The 20,990-nt window shown below is 37.2% G+C and overlaps 1 protein-coding gene across 1 annotated transcript in view; it reads left to right on the top strand.

Moving 5' to 3' along the window:
- The first annotated feature begins 3,025 nt into the window (after nucleotides 1-3,025).
- Nucleotides 3,026-20,990, top strand: part of EXOC6B (exocyst complex component 6B) — a 712,247-nt gene continuing 694,282 nt past the window's right edge. Inside the window, exon 1 of the mRNA XM_060169979.1 lies at nucleotides 3,026-3,311. Coding sequence (XP_060025962.1) covers nucleotides 3,199-3,311 — 113 coding nt within the window. The 5' untranslated portion in view covers nucleotides 3,026-3,198. The remainder of the gene's footprint in view (nucleotides 3,312-20,990) is intronic.

A 20,990-nucleotide genomic window follows, 5' to 3' on the forward strand; every position in this document is an offset into this window, starting at 1 on the left:
TCCCAATCTCTCTCCTGGCTGCCACTACTGTTGACAGTTCCTTGGATATCCTTTCAGAAATATTCTATCTGTGTAGTATTTTATGTATATATAGGCATATATATGAATTTTTTCTTTGTGATTAAAAAAAAAATTATTTATTTATTTATTTATTTGGCTGCCCTGGGTCTTAGTTGTGGCACTTGGGATCTTCATTGTGGCGAGTGGGATCTTTAGTTGTGGCATGCAGGATCTTTAGTTGCGGCATGCGGGCTCTTAGTTGAGGCATGCGGGATCTAGTTCCCTGACCAGGGATCGAACCCAGGCCCTCTGCATTGGGAGTGTGGAGTCTTAACCTCTGGACCACCAGGGAAGTCCCGTGATTTTTTAATTGAGGTATAAATGACTTACAACATTAGTAATTTCTGGTGTACAACGTAATGATTTGATATTTGTATATGTTGTGAAATAAGTGTAGTTAATATCCGTCACCATACGTAGTTACAGAACTTTTTTTTTTCTTGTGGTGAGAATTTTTAAGATCTAGTCAATTAGCTACTTTCAATTATGCGATACAGTATTCTTTTTGGTTTTTTCCTTTTTTTTTCAACAAATATATCTGTTCAGTTTTTTATTCAACCAAACAAAAAGATTCTACAATCAATTCCACTTGCATTTTTTCCTTGAAATATAGTTGATTTACAATGTTGTGTTAATTACTGCTGTACAGCATATATACATTCTTTTTTTAAAAAAATAAATTTATTTATTTATTTATGGCTGTGTTGGGTACTCGTTGCTGTGCGTGGGCTTCCTCTAGTTGTGGCGAGTGGGGGCCACTCTTCGTTGTGGTGCGCGGGAATCTCACTGTTGTGGCCTCTCCTGCTGTGGAGCACAGGCCCCAGGCGTGCAGGCTTCAGTAGTTGTGGCACGTGGGCTCAGCAGTTGTGGCTCGTGGGCTCTAGAGTGGAGGCTCAGTAGCTGTGGCACACGGGCTCAGCTGCTCCGCAGCATGTGGGATCCTCCCGGGCCAGGGCTCGAACCCATGTCCCCTGCATTGGCAGGCAGACTCCCAACCACTGAACCACCAGGGAAGCGCCTACATTCTTTTTTTAAATATTCTTTTCCATTATGGTTTATCATAGGATATTGAATATAGTCCTCTGTGCTATACAGTATGACCTTGCTGTTAATCTCCTTTTCTCTTTTTCCTGAAGTATAGTTGATGTACAATATTATGTAAGTTTCAGGTGTACAACGAAGTGATTCACAATTTTTAAAGGTTATATCCCATTTATAGTTATAAAATATTGGTTATATTCCCTGTGCTGTACAATATATCCTTGTATCTTATTCATTTTATACATAGTAGTTTGTACCTCTTAATCCCCTCCCCCATCTTGCCCCTCCCCACTTCCCTCTCCCAACTTGTAACCACTAGTTTGTTCTCTATATCTGTGAGTCTGTTTCTTTTTTCTTGTATTCACTAGTTATTTTATTTTTTTAGATTCCACATATAAGTGGTATCATACAATATTTGTCTTTCTCTGTCTGACTTATTGCACTTAGCATAATACCCTCTAGGTCCATCATCCATGCTGTTGTTAATGGCAACATTTCATTCTTTTTTTATGGCTGAGTAGTATTCCATTATGTGTGTGTGTGTGTGTGTGTGTGTGTGTGTGTGTGTGTGTGTGTGTGTGTGTGTGTGTATACCACATCTTCTTTATCCATTCATCTGCTGATGGACACTTAGGTTGCTTGAATTTTTTTTTTAAATGAAAACATGCTCTATATACTGTTTCATGCATTTTTTCACTCTACCCTACAATTTGAAGACAGTTTCATATCTGAATATAGAGTCTTTTCTCTTTCTCCTTGATGATTGCATAATTATCCGTGGCATAAATTATTTAGCCTCAACTTCCAGTTTGGTTCTTACATGCCTTTTTTTGTTGATGGCACCATTCTCCCGGTTACTCTGCTCCAAACCTTGGAGTAATACCAAACATCCTCCTTCCCCATACCTAGTAAATCATGCCAATTCTGCTTTTACAATGCTTTTCCTACTTGTCCATTCTTTTTCATTCTCATTGCCACTTCCCTGGTTTAGGCCTTAACATTTTCTATAGCATTTTCCTGTCTCCAAATTTTCTATTTCTGTCCACCTTGCACACTTGCTTTAGATCAAGTTTCCTAAGGCCAAGATTTGGTTTGTGTCACTACTCTTCTTAAAAACCTTCAGTGGATTCCCAGTCATTGTGTTATATTTTAAAACTCAAGCAGTGATCAATAAATATGATTTAAAAATTCTAATCTGATGAATTTATGAAATGCAGATGCCTGGATAAGAATGTCCATATGTAGGACCTTTGGTCTGTATTAAAAAAAAGGATCCAAGGTGCTTTTGATGCAGTTGGTTGTTGGACCAGTGGAGCCATTAGAATAAAGTACAAATTTCTCTTCCCAGTATTCCTTTTCCAAGATGCTTTTCCAGCCGCATCTCTTGCTACTACTTCTCTACACACCAGTGCAAATGAAGTTTTTGTTGGCCTTCTGGGTGCTCCTCACACCTTGCAATCACATCTTTAAAAAATGTTCAGGCTTAGTCTCTCAATGAATCCTTCGCAGCCAGAAGTGATCACTGTGCTCGATTCTCTGAACTGGCTTACAGGTACATTATGCCTTATCTCTTAGTTTCGGGTTTCTTAGTTTTGAGCTTTTCCTCCCTGTTAACTTGTAAGATCGCTGTCCGCAGAAACCTAGTTCGTCCTTTCTTAATATTCGTGCCTATAGAGGCTTTTGCACTTTGAGGCATGGGTCTTAAGAATTTGTAGGTTTAGTGCCATTGCCGGACTTAATCTCCGTTGCATATGAAGTCCTTAACTGTTCCTGCCTTAGAGCGGAGCTTTTAACACGTTTGCCGATTCAATGAATAACGTGTGGAACCCCATCTCCCAGAGAACTACAATCCCAGCGGGCATTGCGCGGAACGTCTGCGGACGCGGGGACGTTAGGGGGCGTGCCGCATGTGAGGGAGGGGTCGTCCTGCGGGTAGCAGGAGGCTCAGGAGGCTCTGGAGACTGGGGTGAGAGAGAGGAGGGAGAGAGAGAGAGAGAGAGAGCGAGAGAGAGGGAGAGAGGGAGAGAGAGAGAGCGCGAGCGAGCGAAAGGTGAGCCGAGCTGAAGGAGGGCACGCGCTGCCGGGCACCCCCAGTCTATGGAGCGGGGTAAGATGGCGGAGGCGGAGAGCCTGGAGACAGCGGCGGAGCACGAGCGGATCCTCCGAGAGATCGAGAGCACCGACACGGCCTGCATCGGGCCCACGCTCAGGTACCCTGGGTACCGGGGTCACAGATGGGCGGGCACGGGCGGGATCCGGGGGCAGGCTTCCTCCGGGCTGTGCGCCGGGCCGGCCACCCTCAGGGCCAGCGCCGGCCCCTCCCTTCGGAGAGCCAGGCGAGCGACCTCCACCCTCGGTGAGGCGGGTCCCTCTCCGCAGTCTCGCCGGGGGGTCCCTTCCCGACCGTCGGCGCCGGCAGCCCCGTTACTCTGTAGGCTCCTGCCTCCCTTGGGGCTGGGGCAGCCGTCGTTCTCCCTCAGAGGCTAGACCGGCGCGGGCAGCGGGAGCGCGCCCGGCAGGTGGTGGCTTTTAGCAGAGCTTTCCCACTGAGGACATCACCCTTCTGTCTCCGACTCAAACCCCGTCCTGCCCTAGACCCAAGACCTGCTCTTCAGGCAAAACAGAATTCACCCCACTGTCTCTTGCTCGGAAATTAAACTCTTGCCTCAGGATCACAACCACTTCTCAGATTCGAGTTCTTGAAAATCCTAGGCCTGGAAGGAGGGAAGTTTCCTTCAGCGTCTCCTGTGAGCGGGTGCTCGCTGAGCCCTGTCAGGAGGACGACCTCCCCAAGTGTGCAGCCTCCTGGTACTCCTCACCGAAGAGACGTTATCTCCCCTCCGTTCCCTGTGACCATTACTTTGCCCACACACCCCCATTTTATTTGGAGTTGTCAAAACAAGCCGCCACCCACCTCAACTTATTTAACAAAACTTAGGTACCACTTACTATGTAAAGTGCAAGACATTTATTAAGCGATTTACAAGTATAACTTATTCAAACTGCACAACAGCCCTATTAGGAAGGTACTATTATTGCCCTCCTTTTACAGATGAAGCACAGAGAGGTTAAGTGACTTGCCCAAGGTCACAGAGAAAATAAATTAGGAGAGTCGTGATTCCTGCTCACGCATTCTGGATCCAGAGTCTGCATTCTTAATCTCTGTTTTTCTGCCTCAGTTGGGGATCACCATCTACCAGTACTTTATGTTAATTACTCACCAAGCGCAATTTCAAACTACCTTTTTCTTTCCCCTCAGTTTATTAGTGCCCTAGAACTAACTTATCTTCGTCCTTCCTGTGGCACCTTCTGGTCTCCATGCAGCCAACAGAGAGAATTATCTTACCCACCTTGTACAGTCTTGGGTCACTGTTCCTCCCCTCAAAAAAGTTATTACTCACTACTTTGTTTTTTCATGGGGAGAGTTGCCTCATGAAAGTGTTTGAAGGAGGGGCAGGCTGGAGACTAGACTCCTCATTTCCACCCGCACAGCTTCCTTCTCCAGGGCATATTGTTAGCACAGTTTTACCAGTGCCATCCCTGGACATGGGACATGACCATCCTTAGTAGTTTGCTTTTTGTCTCTTACTGCATTATGATCATGACCGTCATGCTCCTCTCTTTTTACATTTTCTTGAGTTCTTAGGGGTGAATGACCCTCATTTCATTATCTTTACTTTTATAAAAACTAAGGACTACTTACTGATATTCTATGTACATTATTAATGGTTATTAATATTTGGTTTTCATGAAACAAAATGTTATTAGAGTTACTGAGGATGCTGTTTCAGTGTTCTACTAAGAAATTTGGCTGCTGAGCTAGCTATATAGTTGGCAGCCAAGCAAAGCTCCTGCTGGAACAGTTGGGATTACCAGAGTTTTGAGGAAGGATTCTTCATCAGAACACCATTAATGTTGTCTTGAGTTGGTTGCGGTTTTTAATTGCTGTCGTTCTTGGTTTATAGGATAAATGACTTAATTTAGTGTTATCAATTTAGTTGTGATTTGTTATGTTAGCTCTCCACTGAATAGTAGTGCATATTTGTTCAACTGAATTTTGGCCTGTAATTTTCCATTATCTTGTCTGAAGAGTATACATATTATGTTTAAAATATGTTACCCATTCTCCCGCAGATTTGCCTCATTGTTATCACTGAGTTCTTTTTTCACTGGAAAGTCAGGTTTTGTTGGGGTATATGGATTAGGGATCTTTTGTCCTAAGGGGACATGGTAAAAAAAAAAAGTTTTGAAAACCGCTGCACTATCCTACTACTTTTAGTTGCTTTTCTTGACTCCCTTTTATCATTATTAGGGGCTTTTCATTTTTGGCCTCGTCTGGTCTTTGGTGGATAACCCTAAATCTTACTATCAGACCCAAGATTCAATTACTAGAACATCCTATAATACAAGTAATATACACTGTCCCTGTCTTTAGTCTAGCTTGTTCTTCCCATATTCACAGGGGACGATCTCATCTTTCTTTCTTATTCCATTCAGAGGCAGCAGCATGCACAGACTTGATGTTTCACATCTCATGCTTTACCCTGGGTGCACTTCCATAATCATTATCTCCTGGTTTTCCATCACAGTTATTAAACAGGTTTGATAAAGGCAGTAGGCTCTCTTCCCTAACTTTACTCTTAACTGTAAATCTCAAACTCTATCCCTCTTCATAGTCTTTCCTGTTTCTTCTGAGGTAGCATTTTTAAGGCACCGGGTTCTTAGCTGTTCCTGAGAAAGGTTTTGTAAGTGAAGAGGAACTAGATAATAATAATTTGTGGTACCAAATTATTCTTCCAGTTTTATCCCTTTTTGTTTGAGGAGCCACAGTGGCTTGACTTTTTCATTATATAACTAACCTTATTTAAGCTTGAACAGTAAATGCAATATTAGTTGATTCCCATGTATCATAAGGAGTGCCTTTCCTTACTTACTGTAATTCTGAAAGTCCCAAGCTTATCCATGCATATAGAGGCTGTTGCCTAGCAAATTCTTTTGGGAAAGCAGCCATCTCTTTCTTCTCTGTCTTCATCTCAAAAATTATTTTGTTAACTACAAGTCCTGATTTTGCAGATGAGGAAAGAGGCCCATAAGATGTTAGGGCATGTCTTGTTTTTAAAATAATATTGATTCTTGCCTTGTAGTGCTAATACTAAAATAGTGATCACAAATCACTCATGAACAATAGCTTCATAGTTTTATTTTTCAAATCACGTTTACATATCTCTAGTCTTCTTTCACATCAGTTATTCAGAATAAGCCATTTCCTCACTTTGCTCTCTGGGTGCTAGCAATTAACATTCAGTTTTAATTGCTATTTAAGATTTTAAAACAGACTTTTAAATTTAACAGTGAAATACATTGCCTTTAAAACAGTAGCTTTATTGGGATATAATTCATATCCCGTACAGTTCACCCATTTAAACTATACAATTCAGTGTTTTTTAGTGTATTCACAGAGTTGTGTAACAGTCACCACAGTCTAATTTTAGAACATTTTCATCACCCCCGAAAGAAACCCCATACCCATTAGCACTCACTCTTCATTCTGTCCCCCTTCCCAAGGTAGTCACTACTTTCTGTCTTTATGGGTTTGCCTATTCTGTTCACTTTGTATAAATGGAATCATACAACATTTTGAGGAACTGCCGAACTGTTTAACAAAATGTCTGTACCATTTTGCATTCCTGCCAGCAATGTGTAAGTGTTCCAGTTTCTTCATATCCTTGTCAGCACTTGTTAGTATCTTTTTTATTTTAGCCATCCTAGTGGATACGAAGTTGCGTCTCACTGTCGTTTTGATTTGCATTTCCCTAATGGTTAATGTTTTCATGTGCTTATTATTATTATTTTTGCGGTATGCGGCCTCTCACTGTTGTGGCCTGTCCCGTTGCAGAGCACAGGCTCCGGACGCGCAGGCCCAGCAGCCATGGCTCACGGGCCCAGCCGCTCCGCGGCACGTGGGATCCTCCCGGACCGGGGCACGAACCTGTGTCCCCTGCACAGGCAGGCGGACTCTCAACCACTGCGTCACCAGGGAAGCCCATGTGCTTATTATTTATTTATCTTTTTTGGAGCAATGTCTATTGAGATCCTTTGCTCAGTTTTTACTTGGGTTGTCTTTTTATTATTGAGTTGTAAGAGTTCTTTATATATTCTGGATATAAGTCTCTTACCAGGGATAGGATTTGCAAATACTTTCTTCCATTCTTTTGGTTTGTTTTTCATTTTTCTTGTTGCACAAAAGTTAAATTTTGATGTAAGTCCAGTATATCTAGTTTTTATTTTTTTGCTTGTGCTTTTGGTGTTGTATCTAGGAAGCCTTTGCTTTACCCAAGATTATGAAGATTTCCTCTTGTTTTTTTCCTGAGTTGTATAATTTTATCTTTACATTAAGGTCTGTGATCCATTTTGAGTTAATTTTTGCATATAGTGTAAGGAAGGGTGTTCATTTTCATTCTTTTACATGTTGATATGCAGTTCTAGCATCATTTGTTGATTGCCATTTTTCTAACCCAGATATGTTTCTGGTTGATTTATCTTGGTCTTTTTGCCATTAAATTTATATTCCTTATTTGTAGCAGAAATGTAACCTTCAAGACCCTGTCATTGTGTTTGTTTGACTTTGCTGTTCAGCTTGACCTCCCTTGTTGAGTGCTCTCACCTGGGAAGAAGTTTGCTCTAATGTTTTCAGGTAAAGGTTTTCTCTTTTTTAGCTTAGTTGCTGCCTTCCATTTCTGAGGTTCTTGTGTTATAAGAATGATGTGATTGCTATATTTGATCTTGGTAAAGCACTTTACTTTAGGGACTGATTCTTGTCTTACCTCATGGAATGGTTTTGTGTTATACTGCTCAGCTTTAAGATTAACATAAGGTGTATTAATGATAGAATCTTATCTATTTGATCTTTTTCATTGTTGAAACATTAAAAAAGCTATTATATCAACATTTTAAAAATTTTGGAAGCTATACTAAGAATTACTTACACTCCTATAACACTGCTGCTGTTGTTTTGGTGCATTTCCTTTTAGACCTTTGCTTTATGTATTTTGTTGTTAAAAAGCTGTATTCTTGGTGCAGTAACAATTTTCTCTCTTGCTTATTTAATTGTGTGTAAAGCTGCCTCTTACAGAAAAGAAATATGGGAAATATTTTCAAAAGCTGTTTAGCTCAGTGTCATTTGATAATTAAATATGGGGAACTGGCTTCCCCACTTACTACTTCTGTGCCTTTGGCCACATGGCTTTGTTTTCCATCCTCTGCCCTCCCCTGTTACCTAAGTTGTACAGAAACCAGTTAATCATAATCCTTGGTTTATGACACTGTCTCATTATTGGTCACCGCATGGACCTCTTTAAACAATTAATTACTTGTTTTTATAAGCAATTTACCACCCTAGTAGGCAAATTTTTCTCATCTTTAAAATGGGGATTTTACCACCTACATTGCAGGAACAGTATCAAAAAAAAAAAAAAAAAAAGAAGGTAAAGCATTCTTCACTGTACCTGCTAGGTAGTAGTAACTCCGATAATGTGAATCATCTGCCTTTTACCCTTGAGTTTGCTATGTGGACTTAGGTATTTCTGTTTTTGGAGTTATGTTAATTACAAAACTTAGTGTTTGGAGTGGTTCTTGACTTTTTTTTTCCCTTCCACTCATACAGCTGAGGGATATAATATTCATCAATAATCAGACCCTGGAAGTGGTTACTTTGATATAGACTGGAGAATGGAGGAGGAGATGGGAAACAATTTTATAAAGGCAGTTCAGGTGACTGATATACTCCGTCCTTGACAATCAGTGAGGGGAAAGAAATGATCTCCCATTGCTAATTGCTTATTTTTTAGTAGTAGCTCCCTTCTAAAAATAAAATTTTTATATTTTAATTTATAAATGTAAGGTAATGACTTGTAAAAAGAAGAAACAGACAACAAAAAACTTAATCCTACCACCCTGTCACAATCTTATATTTGTATATTTCTTTTAAGCTTTTTCCATATTTATTACATTAGAAGAATATTATCATGTTGTGTCTTGCTTTTTCAGTTAACATATTATATACAGTTTTATACATTGTTATATATTATATATCTGTATTATTTTGGTGGCTTCATTCATGAATTAATTTATGCATTCATTCTACAAATATTTATGGAACAACTTCTATGTGCCAGGTACTCTTCCAGGCTCTGGGGTACAACAGGGAACAAAATAGACATGTCCCTGCCCTTTTGGACCTTACATTCTAGCGGAGCACTCACAGAATAAACAAACACATAGATACATAAAATAATAGTGTTATTTAGTTGTTAGTGTTACATATGATGGGGTATTAGTTTTGATTAGGTGATTAGAAAAAGTTATTCTGGCAAAGGTTTGAAAAGAGTGAAGGAGCAAGCCATATGGTTCTCTGGGGGAAGTACCTTCCAGACAGCAGGCACAGTGTGAAGACTCAGGAGAAGCATAATGGGAGGTGATGGTAGGAAATTAGTGAGGGTCCAGATAGTGTAGACAAAGAAAGAGACTGATTTTATTTCTAAGTGTTATGGCAAGGTACAAGAGAGTTTTGAGCAGGAAAGTGACATGCTGTAACTTAAGTTAAACAAAGAACATTCTGGCTGCTGTGTGAAGATTGGAGTAAGAGAAGAAACAGGAAAACCAGTCAAGGGATATTTGCAGTAATAAGAACTAAGAGATGGTTGTAGCATGCAGTAAGATGTTGGGGAGGAGATGATGAGAAGTAGTTAGATTTAGAATATGTTTTGAAAGCAGAGCCAAAATATTGGATTAGTTATAGGGGTTAAAGAAACAGAAGAATCAAGCATGATTCCAAGGCTCTTGGCCTAAGTAAATGGGTGAATGGTGGTGCCATTTATTAGAATAGAGAATAAAGGGGGAGGAATTTTATTTTTCTTCGTGGCACTTACTATTGCCTGATGGATATAATTTTTAATTGTCTCCTTCATTAGAATGTGTATTCCAGGAGGGGAGGAATTTTGTTTCTTTTGTTTGCTGCTGTATCCCGGAAACCTGAAAGAGTGCCTGGCATACAGTTGGTACTCAGTAAATATTTGTTGAATGAATAGAAGAATAAAATAATTGTACCATGAACTGTTAATTATTTGGGGGTTAATTAAATGATTTGTAGATTAACTGTCTTAAAAAATATGACTAGGCTTTTGAGGAAAAAATAAAACTGCTGAAAATCTTGAAAACCTCGGCGTGTTGGAAGTGTTTATTTTTTGGAATTACGTATGATTTTAGAGTTCCTCTTTCTCTTCAACAAAAGCGTAATCTAAAATAATTGGCCTCTAATGCCTGTGAATCTTAAATATTTTTGCAGTATTGTTAAAATTTTTCAAATATAAGTATGATAACTTTAGTGACTAAAATGTTATGATCTAAGTACACATTGTATAAATAAAGCTTAACATTTGGTAATAAGTTAAAATTTTTGTACATTTGGGAAAAAGGGGTTGGACAGTGTTAAATAAGTTTCAATTACAATATGGAATAGGATAATGAATTTTTTGTGGTTTAATAAAGAAAAGTTAGGTTTTATTTTAATAACTTCATTGACTTGTCAAGCAAATTGAAAAATGAAAAACTGAAAAAGCCCTCTTGTAGCTGATAAGACAGTGCTGGTTTGGTTCAATCAGCATTGGGCTCCAAGTCTGATTTTATTCGAGCTAAATAAACAAAAATTTTCATTGAAGCTCTTCCAGTGGAAGGTTATTCTGGTGTGTTATCTGATCAATTAGATTCAAGCCATAGAAAAATTAGTAGTCACAGAGGGAAATTAAATGGGAGAGTAGCATTTGGCAATCATTCCTATGTTGAATTTGAAGAATTTATTAGTTATCATTAGATCAAATATATAGTGCTGGTGAAACTCATCTGGAAATTTTACCTAGTATAATTCTGAAAATAAAATATGAATGGGTAAATTATCTTTATTTGTATGGGTTTGAAATATTTAAAAAGTGGAAAGAAAATGATATGAACCATAAATCTAGTATTTTTCCCATTCCCTCTATTCCTCAGTTTATTAGTTTGTTGTTTATTCTTCCATTGTATTTTTAATGCAAATATAGGCATATATGATTTTATTTTCTCCTCCCCTTTTACAAAAGAAGCAGTGTACTGTATATGCAGTTCTGTAGCTTAGTGTTTTATATTATTTCATCAATATATTTTGGAGATCTGTCCATATCAGTATGCAGAGATTTCCCTTATTCTTTTTTACAGCTACATAGTGTAAATATACTATGGTTTATTCAGCCAGTTCCCTATTTCTGTATACTTGGCTTATGTCCAGTCTTTTGTTGGACAAAATAATGCAGCAGTGAATAATCTTGAATGTCTGTAATTTCTTATTGTACATTTCCTACTGTATCTGTAGGATCGATTCCCAGAAGTGGGATTGCTGGGTAAAATAATGAGTGTACCTGTACTTTGGTAGGTATTACTTTCTACAGGGGTTGTACCATTTTGTTCTCCTTCTAGCCATCTATGAGATTGCTCATTTCTCCATAGCATTTTCAGCAAAGTGTGTTTTAGACTTTTGAGTTTTTGCTAATATGATAATGACAAATGGTATTTCAGCGTTTTTATTTGTACTGTATGAGTGAGGCTGAACATCTCTTCATATGTGTAAAGACTGTGTGTGTGTGTGTGTACTGTCTGTCCGTGTCCTTTGATTATTTTTCTATAGGGTTGGTATTTTTCTCTTTGATTTGGGAGCACCAGTAAAGAACCTTTGATAATTATGCTTTGCTTAAATGCATCAGGAGTGTACAAACTAAAATGGGTTGTGATTACTAAAACAAAGAAACTATTGTTTTTTATGGAATGAAAGTTTCAAACCTGCCTTTCTGTTGTTTTAGTTATAAAGGAACATGAATAAACAGACATTTTAAAAGAATTAAAAAAAATCTTATACCAAGAGGCTATGATAATTTGAAATCAGGAGGTTTTTTGGGGGAATGCAGTAACATTATTAGATAATGCTGCTTCACATACAAATACAGTTCTTAGCAAATCAGAGGATGTCAACATTTTAATAAATTCTTTACGTTAAAATGTTCTGGTATGTATTCACATGTTTACATAATTTCCAGCATTTACCTAATTAGTATATGAATTAGGTGCAAAAAATTATTGATAAGGACAATTATTTAGTATGGTTTTGGAAGCAGTTTAGAATTTTAGAGGACTTTTATGACGTAGCTTTAGTTTGGAATATGATATGTATGAATATTGATTAGGTCATTGAGGAAAATAAAGATATTTTGATTCTTTACATCGTTGGATTTGATAGATTTTAGTATTCGCTAATGATGTAGTAATTTATTTACTCACATACAAAATCAAGCTTCCAGCTGAAAACAACTTGAAGAAATAAAATTAGTGAGTAGCTTCTCTATGAAACATGTTAATCTGGGTTGAGATGCTGAGCAACTATGACATTTAATATTTGCTTGGGGGAGATAGCAAAAATAATGAGGGGGGAGGAGTTAGTAAAAACTGAGTTAAAAATAAAGCTGAGCTTAAACCTGATGTGATTAATAGCTTATTTCTTAGAGATGTCTGCTATGGCTGTGGGAAAAAAGAGTAAAGCCTTTTTTTGCAGTGTAGTAGTATCTGCTGGAGTATTTAGAAAACAAGACAGTTTGCTGACTAGCTGATGTTACATGGACTTTGAATATTTGAGGTAAGGAGAGGTCAGTTAAGAGATAGTGATAATGAAATATTTTATTATTTTGGCTATTTTAGAAAGCAGTTTGTGATGTGTATCTGTAAGTTATATTTATGTTATATTTTACGTTCCTCGATGTCCTTGGAATGTTAAATGTTTTCTTTCAAATTGCGGGTAACATTAATATTTCCTTCACATTTTGACTGATTTTTTTGAAGGGTGATTAATTTTGTCTTAACTCTGTTTTGGGGTTATTCTCAGTCTCCTTCCCCTCTTATTCTGGTTGACAATTGACTGTTTTCTCTTTCTCTCTCTTTTTCTCTGATTTTCCCCTTGCCTTGTAGAAAGGAATTAGATGGTTTCCAAAAATCTACATGATTTAAAAAGATATTGTAATAGATACATCAAAGGTGGTGAGCAAATTGGGGGGAGGGAAAACAAAGGTAGGAAAGAGAATATGAAGTCAAGAGTGAGAGCTGTTAAAAGATTATGTTTGTTAAGGTAGGCCATCAGTTTGGCTCTAGGCTTTCTGGCAGCTACTGCAAAAACGAGATATGCTTTGTTGTTTGAGTTATGGTGTAAACTTAAAAAGTAGTTACTTTGGAGAAGCACAGCTATTCTTGGTTCTGAGAACTGTTTCTCCCATATGTCCTCACAAAGAAGGCCCTGTATAATGTAACTTTAATAGCCATATAGTAAATGCAGCAATATGTGACAGGCTGTTTCTTATATTGTCCTTTAGTGAAAGCATATGGCATAACCAAAGCACAATTTAGTAAAAGCAGTTCTGCAGGGAGTCAAGGGAATGCAGTTGTCTTGGCTTAATCAAGGCATAGATTTTATAATACCTACAGTGGAAGTTGATGGTGCATTATCCCGCTTACCCCCTTTTTTGGATTATTGATCACTTTGAGAATCTTTTGAATGCTATACACCCTTTCCTTAGTAAAATGCATGTGACCAGTCTTCATAATTTCTAGTCTAGAAGAGTGTATGCCTTGCATGTACGTTAAGTCTTCATAAATACTGCTTTTAGTAGTCAAAGTTTTTGATAACTGACAAGTATCAGTGAGTTCAAGATTATATTTTTTTGCCTTTCTTTGTGAATGTATCACTTGCATGTGTTCTAGGTTAAGTAAGACCTGTATGTGCTTTAAAAGTAAACCAGCTGTGGGTTGGAATATTATTTTTTTATGAAAGTTGAAGAACCTGGATAAGTCACTCTATTCCTTCAAAAGAAGTAGAGTGAGAGAGAGTACTTAAGGATAGGGCCAAGGTTCTTTAGAAGTTATTTGGGTTGTGTTCTAGAAAGAAAGAAATGCCGTTAAAGCCACCAAAATTTTATTCCTAACAGTCTTAAATTTGATGTTAAAGACCAACCCACCTTGGCCATTTAAAAAACTGCCAACAAATAAAGTAACCATAGATGTTTTGTCTGTGTAATTTAGAGTATACTTCCTGGAAAATGTATGCCTTATTAAGGAGGTTATTTACCTGGAATGTCTGGAACCTACCGTGTTCTGGATTTATAATTAAAAAAAAATTGAGATGTATAAGTCTCAAGAGCACAGAGATTGATAAAATAAAATTTAAGCGTATAATATATATTTGCATAAAAAAACTTTAAAACATGCATCGCCCGGTTAAACATCTAAGTGAGCAAGAATTATCACATTGCAACCAACTAGGTTACCTTAATGTGATTTGTGATGATACATATGGACTAGGACTCTGTTAAAATACATGCCTCCCATTCACAGTCTTGGAGATCATCAGATTGACATGTATCTTGCACTGTAGTGAATTTACTTTCAGGTACTACTGTGATTTGATAAAAGCAAAAGCAAAAACAATGACAATAGCAAACTTTTTAAAAGAACAATTCTGTCATTTTTTGGGTATTTAGATGTTTCCAGTGTTTAGGAAGCTGGACAAATGTTCTGTTGTATATTAGATAAGTGACAAGGCCATTTGCCAAAAATGATGATTTGGATTAAAATAAGGCTCTTTTGCATATTTGTTTTTGATTAAAAAGCTGTGGAGTAACACAGGCTTTGAATTTTGATTGTGTTTTTATATACTTGGAACATGACAAACTGGGACGAAAGTGTATCTTTTGGCATTGTGATTTTGTATAGTGGAGCACTAACGTCTTGTTGCATGTCAGAACCTTTGCTTTTATTGTTCTCAATATCTCTATATTTAAAAAGTGTTTCTTTATGTTTTTTTCCTTTAAAAATTGTGGCTTTGTTTCTTTCCTCATATTTGTGCTTGCTTTTTGTATCTCCCTTCTGCTTTCTGTGAAACATCTAAGCAAGCAAGAATCATTGCAGTGCGACTAACTTTCACTTTCTAGGGAAGCTCTGGTGCCAATAAACAATAACATTTTAAGGGTATTGATATGAAATGTGATCTTACCAAGAAATATGAATGAATAAAAACAGCAGACATTGAGCTTGACTGAATCCATGTTATGAAACATTTTTGGTATGGAGTTTGATGTTAGGAAAGACATGTTTGTATAACACATTAAAAAAAAAAAGGAAAGAAATAAGGGAGCTAGCCAAACATTTTGTTTTTGATGAGGTAAAAGAATTACTTGACATTTGTAAGGGAAAAGTGTACAACAAAGATCTTTTGGCATTGGAATAGCAAAAGAAAGAGGAAAATGAAATGAGAAGAGCTCTGGAAATAGAAAAATAGGCTATTGGAAGCATTTTTAAATGGTAAATATGGATCTGACTCTATACATTTATTATTTGATTTTTTTAAAATGAAACTTTGCATTTTGAAGTAATTGGAAATTCACTTGTAAGAAATTATACAGAGATCCCCTGTACCCTTTACACAGTTTCCTCCACTAGTAGCATCATGAGAAACTGTAGTACAATATATCAGGACTAAGATATTGCCATTGTGACAGTCAAAGTACAGAATATTTTCATCATCACAAGCATCCCTCATGTTGCCCTGTTACAACTACAACTATTTTCCTTCTGTCCCTATCTGCTCTTTAGCCCTTGAAAACCACTAAACTGTTCTCCATTTCTATAATTTTACCATCTCAAGAATGTTATATAAATGGAATCATACAGTATGTAACATTTTGGAATTGGCTTCACTCAATGTAATTTCCTGGAGATTCATCCAAATTGTGGTGTATCAATAGTTTGTTCCTTTTTATTGCAGAATGGTATTCCATGGTATAGCTGTACCACAGTTTTTTAATCATTCACCCATTAAAGGACATCTGGCTTATTTCCGGATTTTGGCTATTAAAATGAAACTGCTATAAATACTTCTGTAAAGGTTTTTGTGTGAACAAACATTTTCACTTCTCTAGGGTATATAGCTAGTGATGGAATTGCTGGGTCATATGGTAACTCTATGTTTAACTTTTTGAAGAACTACTAAACTTGTTTTCTGAAGTGGTGGTACCATTTTACGTTCCCACCAGCAATGTAGGTGGGTTCGTTTTTCCAGATCCTTGCTAGCATTTGGTATCACTATTTTTTATTTTAGCCATTCTGATACAGGTGTAGTAGTATCTTATTGTGGTTTTAACTTTTTTAACTTATTGTGGTTTGTATTTTTCTAACTGCTAATGATGCTGAATATCTTTTCATGTACTTACTTGGCATATGTATATCTTCTTTGTTGAATTGCTTCTTCATGTGTTTTGCCCAGTTTCTAATTGGATTTTTTTAACTGTTGAATTTTGAAAATTCTTTATATTTCTAGATACTAGTCCTTTATTGGATGTGTGGCTTGTAGACATTTTCTCCCACTCTGTGGCTTGTCTTTTCACCCTCTTAACAGAGGTCTGTTACAGATCAGAAGTTTTTTATTTTGATGAAGTCCAAGTTACCAATTTTTCTTTGTATGGAACATGTTTTTGGCGTCAATTCTAAGAACTCTGCCTAGCCCTAGATCTTGAGGATTTTCCCTGGTGATTTTTTTTATCCTAAAAGTTTATAGTTTTACAAAAATGAAAAGTCTGTGATTCATTTTAAAAAAAAATTCATTTATTTAATTTATTTTATTTTTGGCTGCGTTGGGTTTTCGTTGCTGCGAGCGGACTTTCTCTAGTTGTGGCGAGAGGGGGCTACTCTTCATTGCGGTGCGCGGGCTTCTCATTGCGGTGGCTTCCTTTGTTGCGGAGCACAGGCTCTAGGCACGCAGGCTTCAATAATTGCAGCACGCAGGCTCGGTAGTTGTGGCTCACGGGCTCTAGAGCGCAGGCTTGGTCGTTGTGGCACATGGGCTTAGTTGCTCCGTGGCATGTGGGATCTTCCCGGACCAGGGCTCGAACCCATGTGCCGTGCATTGGCAGGTGGATTCTTAACCACTGAGCCACCAGGGAAGCCCCTGTGATTCATTTTGAAATGATTTTTGTAATTTTTGTATAAGCAATGAGACTTCAAAATTTCTCCCTCCTTTTTTTTTGGCCTATGGATATCCAATTGTTCCACCACCATTTATTGAAAAGGCTGTTTTTCCTCTAATGAACTGCTTTTGCACCTTCGCCAAAAGCCACTTGGGCTTATTTGTGTTGGTCTGTTCTGGGGTCTCTCTTTTCTGTTGATCTATATGTCTATCCCTCTGCCAGTATCACAGTCTTGATTACTGTAACTATATAGAATAAGTCTTGATAATGGGTAGACTGATTCCTTCCACTTTAATCTTCTTTATCAAAATAGTTTTAGCTCATTTAGTTCCTTTGCCTTTCCATATAAATTTTAGAATGATTTTGTTTATATCTACAAAAGTATCTTGCTGAGATTTTGATAGGAGTTGTATTAAACCTGTATATCAATTTGTGGAGAATTGACTTCTTTACTTCATGAGTCTTCCAGTCACAAATATGGTATGTTTATCAATTTGTTTAGCTCCCTTTTGATCTCTTTTTATCAGCACTGTGCAGTTTTTTGCATACAAACTCAGTCCATATTTTGTTAGATTTACACCTCAGTATTTCTTTTTTAAAAAGTGATTGTAAATGGTACTGTATTTTAAATTTTGGTGTCATTATGTTCATTGCTAATATGTAGAAATACGATTAATTTTTGGATGTCTATCTTGTATCTTTGTAACTTTCTTCATTAGTCTAGGACTTTTTTGTAGATTCCTTGGAGTTTTCTATGTTGATAATAGTGTCATGTGCAATAGGGACAGTTTTAGTTTTTCTTTTCCAATCTGTATGCCTTTTCTTTAACTTTGTTTCACTGGCTAGAACTTTCAGGACTATGTTGAATAAGACTGGAAAATGTGGACATCTTTACCTTGTTCCGAGTCCCAGAGAAAGCATTCAGTCTTTCCCCCATTAAGTATAGTGTTAAGTTATAGAATTTTTGCAAATGCTGTTTATCAAGTTGAGGAAGTTTCCTTATATTCCTATTTTCTGAGAGTTTTTATCATGAAAAAGTGTTGAATTTTGTCCAGTGCTTTTAGTGCATTGATTGATATGATCATGTGATTTTTCTTCTTTAGTCGTGTGGATTACATTGATTGATTTTGAATATTGAATGAGCCTGCCTTCCTGGAATAAAGCTAACTTAGTCATTGTGTATATTTCTTTTCATACCTTGAATTCTCCTTGCCCATATTTTCTTAGGGATTTTTGTGTTTATTTTTATGAGGGATATTGTTTTGTAGTTTTATTTATTTATTTGCTGTCTTTGTTTGGTTTTGACGTTAGGGTTGCTTCAGAAAAATGAATTGGAAGGTGTTTCCTCCCTCTTCTATTTTTTTCCCTCTTCTATTTTCAAGAAGAGACTTTAGAATTAATTCATAATTAGATTAATTCTGCTTTAAACATTTTGTAGAATTCTCCAATTAAACCATCTAGGCCTGGAGATTTATTTTTTGGGAGATCTTACAAATTCAGTTTCCTTCATAGTTCTGGGGCTATATAAATTACTATTTTCTAGTGGGTGAATTGTGATAATTTGTGATTTTTGAAGAATTGGTTTATTTCATCTAAGTTGTCAAATTTATGTCAAAAGAGTTTATAGTTCTCTTTTATTATCCTTTTTTTTTTTTTTTTTTTTGCGGTACGCGGGCCTCTCACTGCTGTGGCCTCTCCCGTTTCGGAGCACAGGCTCCGGACGCGCAGGCTCAGCGGCCATGGCTCACGGGCCCAGCCGCTCCGCGGCATGTGGGATCCTCCCGGAACGGGGCACGAACCCGTGTCCCCTGCATTGGCAGGGGGACTCTCAACCACTGCGCCACCAGGGAAGCCCTATTATCCTTTTGATGGCTACAGGGTGTGTAGTGATGTCTGTGCTTTCATTCCTTATCTTGATAATTTGTTAGATATCTGTCAATTTTATCGGTATTTTCGAAGAATCAGACTTTTCATTGATTTTATGTATTGTTTTTCTGTTTTCTATTATACTGAATTCTACCCTCATATTTATTATTTCCTTCCTACTGTTTTTGCTCTGTAGTTTCTTGAGGTGTATGGGGGCTTCAAAGATTGATTTGAGGTTTTTTTCTCTTTTCTAATGCTATAAAATATCTCTAATGCTACATATCTCTATATTTATAATGCTGTAAAATATCTCTAGTGCTATAAATATCTCTCCCAGCACTGATTTACCTGTGTCCTATAAGTTTTGATATGTTGTATTTTCATATTCATTCAGTTCAGTGTATTTTTGGATTTCCCTTTAGATTTCCTGTTTGACCCATGAATTATTTAGAAGTGTGTTGTTTAGTTTCCAAGTGTTTGAATATTTCATGTTATCAATTTCTTCCAGAAATTTGTTGCTATATCTTGTTAGCTACAGGTTCTTTTCTTGTTCTTTTCCTTTAATGGGGTCTCAGAAGGGAGGAAGATAAATGAATGTGGTTGTTTCATCACACTGAAATAGAATTCTGGAAGCCAGAGTTAACTCATGCTGGCTCAAGTTGTTATCCTCTAGGCTGAAGCCAGTATATGTTAAATAGTGGATATTCACTAGAGTTTTAAAAATGAAGGAAAAGTCTAAAGAAGATTTTCCATAGCTACTAACTGTCCTGTCCTGTCCTCCATCCCTCATTTTTCAATATTGTTTTCATACGATGTGGTGACCCTCTCCCATTTATGGAGCTCTTTCACTATCTCCTAATTTTCCTTCCACATATTTTCTGTCTTTTTTCCCTCTTCCCTTGTTTTTCACTGCTAGTCATTTCTTATCCGGTGTACCTCAGTTTTCTCTATCCATGATTATCCTGTAGAAGTCTTATTCATATATGTGTCCCAGTGTTTGCATTTCTTCTTTTTCTTTCATATTTTTGAAACAAACTTTTCAAAAGTTTATTGGTTTAAATGGTTTTCCTTTAAACTTTATTATTTCTATTTTATGTGAAATTATTTTGTCATATCTGTGAGTGTGTGACAGTCCCTAGGCAATTCTTTTAAAATTTTCTCTCATTAATTGAGTAACTTTTATGTTCCAGGTACTTTATTTTTAAACTGTAATGGCTTTTTTTTTTTGCTGCATTGGCTCTTCGTTGGTGCATGCGGGCTTTCTCTAGTTGCGGCAAGCGGGGGCTACTCTTCGTTGCAGTGAGCGGGCTTCTCATTGCAGTGGATTCTCTTGTTGTGGAGCATGGGCTCTAGGCACGTGGGTTTCAGTTGTTGCAGCACGCAGGCTCAGCAGTTGTGGCACGCGGGCCCTAGAGCGTGCGGGCTTCAGTAGTTGTGGTGCATGGGCTCAGTAGTTGTAGCTCATGGGCTCTAGAGCACAGGTTCAGTAATTGTAATGCACAGGCTTAGTTGTTCCGCAGCATGTAGGATCTTCCCGGACCAGGGCTCGAGCCTGTGTCCCCTGCACTGGCAGGCGGATTCTTAACCACCATGCCACCAGGGAAGTCTTGTAATGGCCTTTAAATATTTTACAATTTTATAAGTTTATTATAAAAAAGTAACAATTTAGAAGTATATAAGTAAACTTTCCTCTCTTCCCCATTTTAAAGTTACCCCTTCAAAGCATTATTAGTAGTTTGATGGGTAGTATTCTAGACTTTTTTCTATGCTTATATAAGCATGTGTATATACATACATTTATATATACATACATAGTCTTATAGTTTTTCTTTTTAGCTGGGAATTACCATATACATTTTGATACACATTTATTTTTTTCTACTTAACAACATATAAATATGTCTGGTATTTTTATGAATTGAAACTTCTGGCTCTACT

Source organism: Lagenorhynchus albirostris, chromosome 13 (genome assembly GCF_949774975.1).
Source record: "Lagenorhynchus albirostris chromosome 13, mLagAlb1.1, whole genome shotgun sequence".
NCBI lineage: Eukaryota > Metazoa > Chordata > Mammalia > Artiodactyla > Delphinidae > Lagenorhynchus > Lagenorhynchus albirostris.